We start from the raw sequence: 15127 nt of genomic DNA, 5'->3' as shown, positions 1-15127 counted from the left end.
TGTACTGTAAAGAGACTCAAAGTACGATACCAGAACACTGGCCTGAATCAAATGCCATTGGAGTTCTTTTGAAAAATCTCTCAAATAAAGTTAGAAAACGAAAACTAAGCGACAGCGCAAACCGCAAGCAGAAACAAAATAACCATGAACAATCACGACAGCGTAACATTGTGCAGATGTTGAAGGAACTCAGAACTGCATCCGAAAGCGTCGTATCGGGATGCAACCCTGATTCCGAGAGCTCTGAGGAAGAGAAATAAACTGTTGCGGTCTTCCTTAAGTGACTTCAGAATATTGAAACTACCTAGACTTTATAATAGGTATGTTATCACATAATTATGTCATTATTACATAAACAAATGTACTTTGATTAATTGAACTTACCTATGCATAACTTAAATATTATATCTGTAAATGTCAGAGGGTTGAACTCATATGAAAAAAGAAATAAGTTTTATATAGGGTTAGAGAAGAATAGATTTGATGTACATGTAGTATTGTTGCAGGAAACTCATTTTGTAGAGAAATATAAAGAAAATTATGATTCCAGATGGAATAGTAACTGTTCACATGCATTCTGTCTCTCCATAGTAGAGGAATCTCTATTCTTTTTCGTGAAGAACTTAATGTAGATATCCTCAACGTGCATAGATTTGAAGATGCAAGAAAACTCTTAGTAAATTTATGAATAGACGATACTTTAATTACGTTTATTAATGTGTATGCACCGAACACGGAAAATGCGAGAATAGGATTTTTTAATAGACTTAGGTTTTTTACTTCTACGCATACAATTCTGGGGAGTAAAGTGTTTATGTGTGGTGATTTTAATTGTAGTTTTGAATAGAAAAATGATAAATCATAGAAACGCTTATCTGAAATCTTACATAAATTAGATCCTGTTGATATTTGGAAACATAAATATCCTGATAAAAATTGTTTTACGTGGTGCGAAGCAGATTACTGCCCTAAGAGCAGAATAGATTACATATTTGTTAGTAACGAAATTTTAGATTTGACGAAAAATATGATTATCAGACGCATTCCAGGTACACATAACAAAAACACGAGAATGAGCGATCATAGATATATAAAAGCTTGTGTTGATTTTAACAAGTTAGAACGAGGTTCGGGATATTGGAAATTAAACATTTCTCACCTTGAACACGGTGAATACAAAAAAGGAATCATTAATATATTTAAGGATTTAGATAAATCCTTAGATTCAATCTCAAGATGGGAATTTTTTAGAGTAAAAATCCGAGACTTTCAATAAATTACGCTAAACAATAAAAACAATAATATAAAACTAAGGATTAAGCTTACCGAAGATAAAATTGAAGAAATTTAAAATCTTCCAAGTGCCCTTATTAACATGAATGAATAAATAACTCTTGAAAAAGAATTAGATGATATGTACAATCAAAAAGCAAAAGGTGCACAAATTAGGTTGAAAGCTCAGTGGATAGAACAAGGTGAAAGAAAGAAAAAAAATTTCTTAGTATGGAAAAGAAAAATCAGATAAACAATACAATATATGAAATAAATAATGATAATGGGACGTTTTCTTTCAACTCTGAAATCTTGAACGAAATGTGTAATTTTTATGAAAAACTTTATAAAAGTACGTATTTCATCTAAACCTGGAGACTTGTTATTTTTCATGTTAAAAACCGCTTCTTTACATTTGTCTATTGGTGGTAATGTATCAAGATAAACCACATAATGCATCAACCAGAGTCATTGTTCACACCCTTGATATTTCAAAACGTGTGAAATGATGTTTGTAAGCTTTAACAGAATTTAAATTTATGAGCACTTATTGTAAAATTAATCGACACCTACTTTCATTTTCGATGAACAAGCCCGAAATAACAAAAGTGAGAGTAAAGTGGTTGCAACGCTATGGCGAAATCAAGTCAGAGGTAGTTTGCATCAAAATATATAATTGCAATAAAATAGTATTAATTGATTACGTGAAAAAGGAATTTATCTACTGGTAGCTAATTTAGAGTATACATAAAACTTAGGATTTGACAAATGTTGAATAAATAAAATGAGCAAATTCGTTTCTTAAATGCGCGATTTTAATTTTGATGGATAGAATGACCGTCGGTGAGATAATGGGATAGAAATTTCAGGATGCAGGTTTACTGATTATTGTCATAACGAAAAGTGTATCACGAGTTCATCATGCATCGCGGGCAGTCACCTTGGATCGGAAACCTCTAATTAAAACCAAAACGTGGATAAAAAAAATGGAATAATTTAAAGATTTTAGTTCTAATGGATAAACCTTTCCAGAATGGAGTAACCAACGGGGTAAACTAATGAACGGAACTGCAGTCAGTGTAAAGTCAACCTTCGGGAAGATTATTTTGATCTGACAGCTTTGGTTTATCTATGAACAGATTGTGCTATGAATGAAGATGATTAAGGGGGCCCAAAATTGCACACATTCTAATGGGGTTTTTTTTCAATAGAATAAAATGTGTGTTGAGTGAATAAGTATGTTTGATGTGAAATCACACAATTTTAAAAGTTGTAATGCTAGTTTTTTTTGTAGGCAAGGACTATGGATAATTTTTTCCATATTTTAAACATTACGGAACTAAGCTGTGTTTTCTGTTCAGTCAAAATGCACTTTTCATGACGTAACAATTACCCCTACAAATACCTTATCAGGTATTTTGGCATAAATCCTTAGTTCTCATGTACTTTTGTGTAACTTAAAGCTAAATGAACATTTTTACATTTAGTGTCTTTTCGGTAAATTTAGAAAAAAAAGTATATCTTCAAAAAATATCTAAATGCTTAAAGACTAGCTTCGGTTAAGTAGGCGCCTTTGAGCTAAAATGTGTTTAAACGTGTTTAAAATCCCTATTATCTTATAAGCTAGGATTTTATAAACGTTAAAATCAATAAAATTTCCACCACTTCTTGCAGGCATTCTGTCATTGCAAAGATTTTGGCGTTTTAACAAGTGTCATTCTTTTCAAAACCCAGCCTTCAGATTTTTCTATATTGAATTGCAAACTATTTATCAGGTGGTTAAATTATAGAAATTTACAGAAAATCTACGATTTTGCTGAAAACGTTACATTTTTTTCAGAGAGATGATGGCTCAAGTAAAAGAACATCCAAAAAAAGGTATTATTTTGATTTTCATTCTAAAGGTCACTTTTCAGAAAAAAAAACAGGAAAATTATTTTGAAATATATTATTCATATCGGTTTTTTTATAATTATGATAAAGGTGGCGAGCAGAAGAGGGAGAAAATTGTCGTTGCCGCCATTGACTTTGGGTCGACCTACTCTGGGTACGCCTTTTCGTTTCGCGATGATTTCCAAACTAATCCTTTGAAGATTCACACAAACCACTGGTCATCTGTCCAGTCTAGTGGAGTATCATACAAAGCACCGACAACTGTTTTGCTGAATCCTGACCAGACGTTTCACAGCTTTGGTTACGACGCAGAGGATAAATATGCAGAGCTGACCGAATCCGAAGAACACAATGAGTGGTACTACTTCAGTCGCTTCAAGATGAAACTCATGAATGCACTGGTATTGAGATTACTTTGAATGATTTTACACATTAATAAGGCTTGATTTTAAATTCTTGTCTTTTAATTTTTTCTTTCTATTTTGCATTGTCTACTTCATGTGTTTGTTCTTTGCTATTAGGATATATCTAAAGATCAAACAGGGAGTGATCGTTTATTTACTAAACTTGAGAGAAGTATGGAAATAGAAGACATGGATGGTAAAAAGATGCCATTTATGACAATCATAGCGCACGCCATTCGATATCTCAAAGAACATTTATTGCGCCAGTTGAACGACAAGAACATTCTAGAAGCAGTAACCGCTGACGGCATATTCTGGGTATTGACAGTTCCCGCCATATGGACAGACTCTGCTAAACAGTTTACAAGAGAAGCAGCGAGAGAAGTACATATGCATGTTTACTTAGTGATATAATTCAATTGTTTAAACATATTGTATTGTATATATAATATACAATGAGTTAAAATACAAGCTCGAACAAGTTGATAAGATGTTTACCCTAATATCAGTGATTTTTCAATTTGTCCGTTTTCTTGTTGTTGATACAGCAACAAGTTAAAAATTTACTTGAAATGTAAGGTGTTCTTATTTTCTATTTAGTCGTCGTTGGTTTACTTCAATTTTAGTTACATAAAGCCTGCTTGTAATATTTTTTTATGAGCTAACCTGAGCCGAAGGTTCAAGTGAGCTCTTCTGATCACCTGATGTCTGTCGTCGGCCCGTCTGTCAGTCCGTCCGTCTGTCTGTAAACTTTTACCCTTTTTTGACTTCTTCCCAAGAACCACTGAGCCAAAGTAAACCAAATTTGGTACAAAGTATCCATACGGAAAGGGAATTCTAAATCGTAAAAATAAAAGGCAAATTCCTTTCTAAAAGGGAGATAATTGCAAAACAGTGACAATAGGGGGCATGTCTTAATAAATTTTCTTCTTAAGAACCTATGCACTAGAAACGCCAATATTTAAATCAAAGCTTGTATATAAAGTGAGTTTTCTAAATTGTTAAAATCGTGACCGCCGGACCAATACTGGAGCCCAAAGAGGATTTCAAAGTTTAAAACAGAAACATCTATAGGGAAAATGTTTCAAAATATTCTTCCCAAGAACTACATGGCTCCAATTTGTGAGATTACTATGCAAGCATTCTGCCATAAAGTAGATTCCAAATTGTTAAAATCATGATCCCCCGACCAATACTGAGGCCCCGTGAGGGGTTTAAAGTTTAAGATAGAAATGTAAAAGGAAAATATTAAAGAATCTTCCCAAGAACTACAATGCTACAATTTGTGAAATCACAATGCAAGCATTTGTTAAAATTGCGACTTCATGACTAATACTGGGACCCTAAGAGGTCTTTAAAGTTCATTATAGAAATATATTTGTACAATATTTTTTAAAATGATATAAAATGATACAAGGAACTGTTGTTCGGTTGAGCTATGTGGCTAATGGGCCTCTTGTATTAAATCGAATTCGGATTTTTTGCGTTTGAAATATTGCGTTATTTAGGCCGGAATTCAAGACGATCAGCTGATGCTAGCGTATGAGCCGGAAGCTGCCGCCCTATACTGCCGCCTACTTCCGATTGATAGATTTGAGAGTGGGGGTGAACATCAGGAGCTAGTGCTGAAAACGTTTGAACGAGGGAGGAAATTCATGGTTATTGATATTGGGGGTATGGCGTTTATTTTGCAGCTTAAATTGATTATAAAGACAATTTTGCTTAATGGCTTTAGAGGTAATTATTCCTGCTGTAATTTAATTCAATTTTGAATGCCGTTGAAACCGCAAAATTTTATTAACTTAAAACAGTTACCTTTATATCGTAATTTACAATGTTGATTTCGAATACGTGCCAAAGATATCATATTTTAAATAATAATTTTTCTGCCAGGAAAGTCAAAGTAATTCCTTCTTAGGAACATCAGACTATGACGTGAAATCGACGGCTAATTAGACTGTTATACGAAATTGGTGGAGGTTCAACACCTTCTTAATTAGTACAGTGTTTCAAAAAGGAAAAAATATAATTTTTTCAGAAAAGGATAAATTGTTCCTATGTACATAAACACCAGCGTGTGATTAACCAGGTGCATACATGTATATATTTTCCTTTAAGGGCTATCTTAATTCGGGTGAGTTTTATCCTATTTTAAAACATGCTGATGTAAGCGAATCGTAAAATTTAAAAAAAAACCGTATTATACTCTTAATACACGATTAAATTTCAAATCAACAACTGTTGAGCATAAGTAGAATCGTGACGAAGATTTTATTTAGCAAACAACGGCCATCTGATTTCCCGCGGACATGCGCTATAACAACCGTTAATGATCCAACGCCGCATAATGATAAAAGTATCATTAAGTGTTTCAATTGCAACGCCTGATGTTGAAAATTATTAAAATGTCTTATCACTAAGCGTTGCAGTCTCATTCTTCAATGATACAAAATTGTACGACTTTTAGAAAAAAAACCACCTTTTCATTTCCTTTTCGTGTCCTTTAATTTTCTTAACATTTGTAACATTAGTGGTTGAGGGTGTATACATTTGCTTATTTCATTAAAGCTGAACACTGCTCGTATAAAGACTCTGTCACAGGTACCTGATATAAAAGCCTTTCAATTTCGTTACACCCAATTTTACATCTGAAACTTGTGACCAACGTGTAGTGTTGATTTCGTTGTTTTTGGATTTTTTTGCATTTGATTCTTATTTTATGTGCATATTTTGTTTCAAAATAATGAGTTAACCTATTTATTTGATGTTAGTACTCTCGAGGCTTGAGAAAAGTAAGTTAAACGTGATAATTACATCGCGACATACTAAGTAGTAACACGTCGAGACAGGATGTACGTCAACACAACTTTTTTAAAGGTATGTGGCTTATAAAGGGGTTGAAGGGAAAGCTTAGCTGAAAGAGAAATATGGCGGACAGAACCTTTATGTGAGGGTGTTCAGCTCTAAGTGTTAAGGCAGCTCTATAATTGTAGGACTCTAAAGTGTGTTGGCACTCCAAAGTCAGACGGTCACGCCAAAGTTCGATGGCCTGCGCCAAAGTCCGATGGTTGACGTCATTCGCCAAAGTCCGATGGTGTGTCACGCCAAAGTACGTTGGTTCACAAAAAGGGGCGACACTGTGTATGATCCGGTTTTATACAATTAATGTTTAAACGAAACGACTTACGTAAGTTCGAAATGAAACCGAATTAGAAATTAAAAACAAAAACACCGAAGTTAAAGTCATTATTTATATAGTTCACTTCCCTTCCCCTGTTTCTAAGCATATTGGGCCGCAACAGATATTTCGAGAGAATGTGCACTTTTCCGTTTTCACAATCTTCCATCGTAAAGACCTTCCCCTAGGAATCAACTGTGTCAATTTTTATTACCTGTCCCTTTCTCCAGTAAACAGACAGAAACACATTTGTTCTGGCGGAAAGGGCAGAATTTGGTTTAAAAGTTGCCCACGTTCGGGTCGATTTTTTTCAGTGTCGCTAACGGAGCCGTAGCTGTAAGAAATCTAAACAACTATATTAAAATGATAGACTCGAATTTTTGAGCTTTAATACTGAAAATTTGGAAGAGAACCGTCTTTTGTTTTATATATTTTAAACAGCATTGGTACTTAAAGATTACCAATTGGTTTTTATTTTTTCTTAATCAAGCTTCGCAAATTAATAATCAACGAAAACTCCTTTAAAAAATCCGGAAATTATCTGATGTCTTTGGATTTTACAATCTTGCACATGCGCATTACATTCACGCTATATCACGAGAGGCTTTTTAGTTTATGTTTCCACAATATCACATTTGCATGGATAAATTCAGAAACGATATTACAAGTACGTACGAAAGCCGAGAAGGATCATTCGAGATTCGAGATTCGAAATACGAGATTCGAAATACGAGATTCGAGATTCGAAATTCGAGATTCAATATCTAAATTAACCAATCAAATCATGGATCTGAAACCTGTATCCTAGCAACATCAAACTGTTCTAAATAAAGATCATTCGTACATGCTCTTTCCTACAAATAAATGTCTTAATAGCTCTTATATAGTGGTTATAAAATGGTTAAATTAACATTGATGAATTAACCCCACACAGTATAAACAATTAAATTAGAAATAACACTGTTGGCTTTGCGAATCTAAGTGGTTTTGTTTGCCCTGTATGTATTTCCCCCCGAACAATTTTAACCCGAAGTGTATTCGCCCCAACTGTGTAAAAATCAGCTCGCGAAGAAAGATCTGTTTAATCTAAATGTTTTAGCTATGAAACGAAACTCAATGAAATAATCGACATGTCAAAATATAGGTTATGATAACGTTTTAAACCATAGAAGATATACTGATTTACAACCTCAAAGACAAAAATCCAGATACGAATAGTGTATTGTAGGGTATGGCAATGCCATTGTCGATATGAGAGAGAGAGAGAGAGAGAGAGAGAGAGAGAGAGAGATTCTCTTTTGAGAAGTGGACAGGCATAGCCTACATCCATGGATGTAGGCTATGCCTACATCCATGTAGGCTATGCCTGTCCACTTCTCAAAAGAGAGAGAGAGAGAGAGAGAGAGAGAGAGAGAGAGACAGACAGACAGACAGACAGACAGACAGACAGACAGACAGACACAGAGAGAGTTTTGTAGTGTCAAATTCAGTTTGATTTTGAATTTGAAATTGATTTGATTTGTTACAAGCATATATAGACAATAATTAAGCCTCTAAAACGAGAAAAGAGAGGAGGTAGCTAGGGTAGGGCAGACCAACTAGCAAGCTTTAATTTTAACGGTGTTAGCGCACCTGTGATTTACATCGACTCTCTCTCTCTCTCTCTCTCTCTCTCTCATCACCTAGCATTTCCTTTTCCGTGAGGGGGTTTGGGGTATTTGTGATGTCTTACATAAGCTAGCGAAAATGATAAAAAAACATGAAATTTTCTTTAAATTGTGTGCGGATGTTGTACGCCAATAATCTGTTTTCAGTATATACATTTCAAGAGGGGGGGGGGGGGGGCTATATAGTCCTAATTAATTTGTCAGTTATTCTGTCCCCTCTTTGTTTTCTCTTCGTTTTCCAGGTTTTTTTTATTTGGCTCGGCAAATTAATATAAAACTTTCTGTGTAGCTCCATAACGATGCACTGTAGATACATTATGAGTAGTTTTACTTTAGATAAACAGGTACATATCCGTACTTGATTTTTAATTTGACTCTTATAATCGGATTTAATATTCCAATAATTATAGGGTAGGAAAGAGTAGACGGGACTTTTTTGCGCATATCCTACGGTACCATTCATTCAACACAGGTATTAGCACTCATCGAGTTCGACTTGCTTTCCTTTTCTTTCATCCACTGGATTTAAAGCTATTAATTTTTGAAAATATTTTGAATTTATGGCCTGATTATATATATATTAGAGCTGCGCTGGTGCATATATTTACCAAAATGGACCAAAATATAACCAAATGAATCTAAAAATTTTGACAAAATTAGTTTTAAACGTACGACTCTTTTTCAATTCTAATCAGGTATGTCCTTTAGAAAAATCTTGAACCACACACATTTTAGCAAATAAAACGACAATTGTTTCATTTTTTTATGGGGAGGGAGGTGGAGCCGGTAAAGGACATGTATTGCTTGTGGCAGTTGTGCTATACTCTCATTTGTTATAATAGGTAATACTACATATTGATATAAAATGAAAGTTTCCAATTACACTGTACATAGCTTCTATCACGCATTTTGACCAGTGCGATAGTTTAAAACAATTTTCAAAGCATTTAATGTAATTCAACCGATCATTTTTGAAATTTAATTTTCTGGATTCCCGCCTGATACGTCCGCCTTCTTGTATATTAGAAATACATGTACATGTACGTTGACCATATGTACACATTAACTTAATCGGCTATGTTATGGGACGATACCATTTTTTATCAATGTTTTTGCAGGATATGTAACAAATAACAGCCTATTTGTGGGTTTTTGCACTGATTGTTTGAGATAATTTGCCGCCATCTTTTATGCATTCCACACACCACTCACAGTTTCTTTATTTGGTGTTCTGTGTGTATAGCGACAAATTGGTAAATTTGCACCACTCACCCCTTGTAGCTTCATCCTGATTACATTTTATCTGGCTAAGTGTAATGTAGTAGTATATTAAATACACACATCTTTGTTTGCAGTGCTTATTTACATCATTAGAGATTAACTTACAAAAAAGTAAACATTTGTATGACTTATATGTAATTATTGTCAATTTTGGTGCGGTGGGGGGTAGGGGGGTAGGAAACTACAGAGAAAATTAACTTGGCTGTGAAACATATGCTTTTATTCTTTCTTGATGATATATCAATGAATGAATTATAACAAAATATATGTACAACAATTAATTTTGAAATATTCATGGACAATCAAATAAAAGGTTTTACTGTTCTCTGCACAAGAAATCGGCAATGTGAACAAATTGGCACCCTATCATCCCTACCTTTAATTGTAGAGAGTAGGTATCCTTCTATATTGAAAACAATTCCAAAAGTAAGACTCATAATAAGTTGTTTACTGAGGAAAAGGAAAAAAAAATTGTATTTATTAATAATTCCGTATGATGTGATAATATCTCAATGATTTGTTTATAATCATAGTACTAGTGTATCACTGTATGCATACATAAAAACGATAAGTAATGCTTATATTTATTAGTGAAACAGGACAGATTATTTATATTTAGATTATTTAGATACATTTACTAATCTTCATGCGGGGATCTAGAAAGGAGGGGATCAGGGGATCTGGACCCCCTCCTCGGGAAAATTGGAGCTTATTAAATTTACATAGTAAAATTTTTTAAAATTGGCCTAGGACCCCCTACAGAAAAAATTAGCTACGCTTATGAAGTTCTCTACTATAACCGCATTTTTACACAAAAGGGGTGAATAAACCCGGGTTTTAAACTATTACTGGTGGTGAAATACCTTAGGGTTCAAACGCATCAGGTGGAAATGCACCAGGGCAAACAAAATCACTTAGATCCGCGAAGCACACTGCATTATTACTAGTCTACTTAGATATTCTGTGTAAAAGTAAATACAAATAATTATTTAGTTAGGTAGGGAGAAGTGAACATAGCATTTATTTGTATATAAGAGCATGTACGGTATGATTTTTATTTAGAACAGTTTGATGTCGCTAGGATACATATTTTCAGATCCTTGATTTGATTGGTTAATTTAGATATTGAATCTCGAATTTCGAATCTCGAATCTCGTATTTCGAATCTCGTATTTCGAATCTCGAATCTCGAATGATCCTTCTCGGCTTTCGTAAGTACGTGTAAATGTTCATTGAAAATTTGTCATATTCTGTTCATCAAAGGAATATGGGAGAAAACTCTAACCCAGTGCATTTAATATGAAATATCCCGAGAGTTCCGAATGTCAACATGGTGTGTAAGCGAGTAAAAAACGTTGGGTTCTTCGTTAAAATGAATTAAATTTTTAGATGAAAATTTGACTTATTTTCAATGCAGCCTTATTAATTTTCTCCAAAATCGTTTGGAGCGATTCTGCTGATATTTTTTGTTGCTACATTACGGGTATATGGAGGGCATCTTCACTGTGGTGAATGCCTGTTAGATTATTTTAACTAAGCAGAGTGTAGTGAAATTAATAGCATTATTGTAGTCTTAAAGCTTGGTTATGTAAATGTCAACAATACGGTGTGTCAATGTATCTATTTCGTAAATGTCCGATATCATATGCAATGTCAACCCGTGCACGCACGGGTCAAAATCTAGTTTGAATAAAAAATTAAACAGAGTTAATGCACTGAAACAACGTTTTTATCCTTGTTATTATCGAATTCCAACGAAAAGGTATACGAATATTAATCCTACCTCTTTCATTTCCCAAAAGGATCCGAATAGTCTTTTGTTGTGCATTTCTGGTGGACTTTGAAATATTCGTTCGTACAGGTCCTTGTAGTATGAACTTACACCAGACTAAATAAAATATGAAAATAACATTGTAAACTTCAATTTACCGCTATTCACTAATGTGTTTTTTACATGTAATGATCGAAGACTGGTTGATCGTTATAATCAACGAATGATTGTTGATGTACTATTTTTTATTTACTCTGGCGTGACCATCGGACTCTGGAGTCTTACATATTTAAAGGTCATATGAAACGATATCCTGACCATATTAAGTTATATACGGGAATGAGTTCATAAGTGCCTATTTAATAAGACTGACATTGTTTTTTGGATATTTTATGCAAAATGTAAGCGCCACAGTCGATCAAAATTACTTAATCGGGAAAAGGAACATTGACTTACGCGGCTTACCTCCCTTGCTTATGACGTCAGTAAGACCCAATCGCCTTATGAAGCTATGTTGTGAATACAAATATCCATGTCATTTTGCAGCATTTTAAAAGGAAAAAAAATACTATTTTATATAAAAACTTGTATAATTATACAATAATCAACCACGTCAGTATTTTTTCTCTCAAGAAATGAAATCGTGTGCGTTTTTATTTACATGTAATAGCGTGTACATAATGATATTCAGTTTCGAGACTGCAAGGAGAATAAATGATTTTCTTCATAGATCCACATGCAAGTATAATATAATTTAATATAAGCATATTGATATGTTTTATTTTATCTTTTTAATGAAATTGACAAATTCAAAAATAAGTCTGATCGTTTTTTCCCATTTGCACGTTCATGCAATTCATTAAGATTTTTTTTTCTAAACAACTTGTAGGCCTCATTGTGCCCCATTCGCTTCACGATTATATTGTTTGTTTCACTTTCAAATTCACAAATATGTTACCATTTAATTATTTTTCGTCTAAGAGAAATTTCTTCAAATGTTTTGTTTTTGAAACGTGTACTTGAATGTGCAGTGTTTTGATTTTAAAACGTGTATGTGCGGTGTTAACTCACAGATCCCTTTTATCTCACTTTCTTCCGCAATGTTTTCTTTCGGGTTTTTTTATCATTATTGATGCTTGTTCTTAATAAAATCTGTTGATTATCTTCACATTCGTTCACAACTATTTTTATCAAACAACCGATTTATTTTACCGATACATTTCTAAATCCTTAAATGCCATATTTCCGCGATCTAATTTAATAAAACGTTAATACAGGTGTACACAAAGTATTTTCTAAAGATATTGCTACATGTATATATCAATAAGTCAGAAATTTATATTATTTCGAAATAAAATTTAAGAATAATTTTGCGGCATTTTATAGCAGCTCTTAAATACAAACTATGTACACAATGCCTCAAACATTTTCATTGGCCTGCCTTATATCCTTTTTTATGTTACAAAATAAATCAAATCAATTTAAATGCTTTAATTCCCTTTAAATTGAGCTCAATCATTATACGTACTGAAGAAGAAAAGGATGTTTCTATTTCAAACGGATAAAGATAATTCATTAATCAGCTGTAAATGAAGGAGCATTTCTTTCGTTAAATTTCCACTCCAGTAAGGGATCTTCATCATGATTTTACTTTTGTGAGAAGCTGATATTAGATTTATTCATTAACGACCAATTAAAACTAAGTCATATGTAGGCTCCTACGAAATCAAATGATCTCATTTGAAAAGAAAGACACCTTCATATATGCAAAAATTACTAAAATTTAATCGATAAACTACTGTAAAATTACACTAGTTTTAATGCATTGTTTACATCGGTGGGTCTTTGTGACGTCATAAATCCACAAAATCAAGAACGATAAACGGGCAAGAATTTTTTCAGGTGCTCAGTTTTCACGGTTATTTCTCAGTAATGCAAAGGCAAAAAAATCTTACATCATGTATTTTAAAATTTGTTTATACCAAGCTTTATATTCATGAAAGAAAATCATAGTGTTAAAAATCGTTTCATATGACCTTTAAGACGTCTAATGATACTTTTCTATCTTTAAGTGGCGATATATCTTTAGCTGATGGCGATGTCAACTGTCGATGTAATGATTTACAACATTAGGCGTTGCAATTGCAACGCTTAATAATATTCATAACATTAAACGACGTTGTATAATTAACGGTTTTTACAATGCGCAATGAGGCCGGTTTTGCTCTTCTTTCATCAATAATCATGAAAAAGCATTACTTTCCACGCAGGAAAATAAAAAATTCATTTAGATATCGTTGGAACGAGAATAAATCCAGCATTGTAATTTACAGAAAAAGGTAAATCTTATAAGTGAACATTGTAATAGTTTTCCGGACAATTCAGCAATATTACCATGGCGAATCACTGTATTTACGTTATATTTAAGGGTGCAGTGTTAATTTGCCCCATATTAAGATTCGCGCCCGGCGTCGAGCCGGGTATGATTGAATTACGACTTTAACAAACGGTTTTTTTTAAACATTCCCATGACGCATTATTTTTGTTCCAATACGAAATTATTTTTATTTACCTTGAATATTTCTTCCTTTACTTTGAATATTTCTATCTTTGAAAGATTCTGCGGGTGTAATAGGTGAAAGTGTATCTTTTTTAAAGATACTTGGTAAATAAAAAAAATTGATACTGGAATATCCAAAATATCAGACCAAGCAGCCTTAGAAATACAAATAATATGAGATAGCAGAAGAGCAATCATTGCAAAAGATAAAGGCAACATGTTTGCGGTTAATTATACTTTCTTAAAGATTAAACAAAAGGATACTTTTACTTCAATAATTAATGATATCGGGTCTCATTTGTTCTGCCCTAAATTTTAAATGATTTTTTACACGAATTTCTACTGATATAATTATTATTCTAAGATAAAAACAAAATTCAGACATGTCTAGGTGGTCATCTAAAAGTTTGTTAATTTTTTAAATAGGACCCTAAAGGATTTTGCTTTGAATGTACCAATCTTCCATTTTATTTTATTTTTTGTCTTAGGGATTTTTTTTCTTTTCCACATATTAAAGTAATTGTAATAAGGCATCAAATTATGAAAAATACCTTTTACCTCCTAGTTTGTTCCAGAAATATTAAATATATTTGTGAGCTTAATTACCCAGATTTGTCAGATATTAGCTATTTTCTATTTGACAAAGGCAGACATTTTAACAGTATTATTAAAACACTCATACATATCGAAGTAATGATCAAAGTCTTTATATATAAAATTAAATATTAAGGCCCATAAATATAAAATACGGTTTTACTGTCTTGAAAAACATGATATTAAGCTATATTAAGGTGGGTTTAAAAACACGTTGGAGAATGCAAGGCGAACTGAGACTTCTTCACGTTTCCAACCCAAGCCAAAATATAGCTTATACTTCAAGGCATTTATGCTTATCTACAATATGATATCAATTTGACGTCTCAAACAAGCTAGTTTTTCAACAATTTTTGCAGTTGAAACCATAACGCGTCAACCAGGCAAAATAATGGTGTCACAATGCAAATGAAACGCTGCGCGAAAATGTGCGTACTCGAACGACGCGGCCTCGTTAAAGTTGGGTAGTATTTTTTTTAAGACACATTACATTATAATAAGTAGTTA

At 33.1% G+C, this 15127-nt stretch overlaps 1 protein-coding gene across 1 annotated transcript; it reads left to right on the top strand.

Annotated features, from left to right (window-relative positions):
* Nucleotides 1-3119: 3119 nt before the first annotated feature.
* On the top strand, nucleotides 3120-5525 carry LOC128166035 (heat shock 70 kDa protein 12B-like). Its single transcript, XM_052830947.1, has 5 exons — nucleotides 3120-3150; nucleotides 3256-3566; nucleotides 3687-3953; nucleotides 5078-5243; nucleotides 5488-5525. Exons 1-5 carry the CDS (start codon nucleotides 3120-3122, stop codon nucleotides 5523-5525), a joined length of 813 nt encoding a protein of 270 aa, XP_052686907.1.
* The last annotated feature ends 9602 nt before the right edge of the window (nucleotides 5526-15127 follow it).

The sequence above is a fragment of the Crassostrea angulata genome, chromosome 10 (genome assembly GCF_025612915.1).
Source record: "Crassostrea angulata isolate pt1a10 chromosome 10, ASM2561291v2, whole genome shotgun sequence".
Lineage (NCBI taxonomy): Eukaryota > Metazoa > Mollusca > Bivalvia > Ostreida > Ostreidae > Magallana > Magallana angulata.
The sequence above is the reverse complement of the archived record's forward strand: the minus strand, read 5'-3'. Positions and strand labels throughout refer to the sequence as shown.

Excerpts from the sequence above, each read along its gene's own strand:
- LOC128166035 (XM_052830947.1), top strand. The coding sequence starts at position 3,120 with ATGGCTCAAGTAAAAGAACATCCAAAAAAAG. Across the intron at positions 3,567-3,686 it reads TGAAACTCATGAATGCACTG|GATATATCTAAAGATCAAAC; the intron begins GTATTGAGATTA and ends CTTTGCTATTAG. Across the intron at positions 3,954-5,077 it reads CAAGAGAAGCAGCGAGAGAA|GCCGGAATTCAAGACGATCA; the intron begins GTACATATGCAT and ends TGCGTTATTTAG.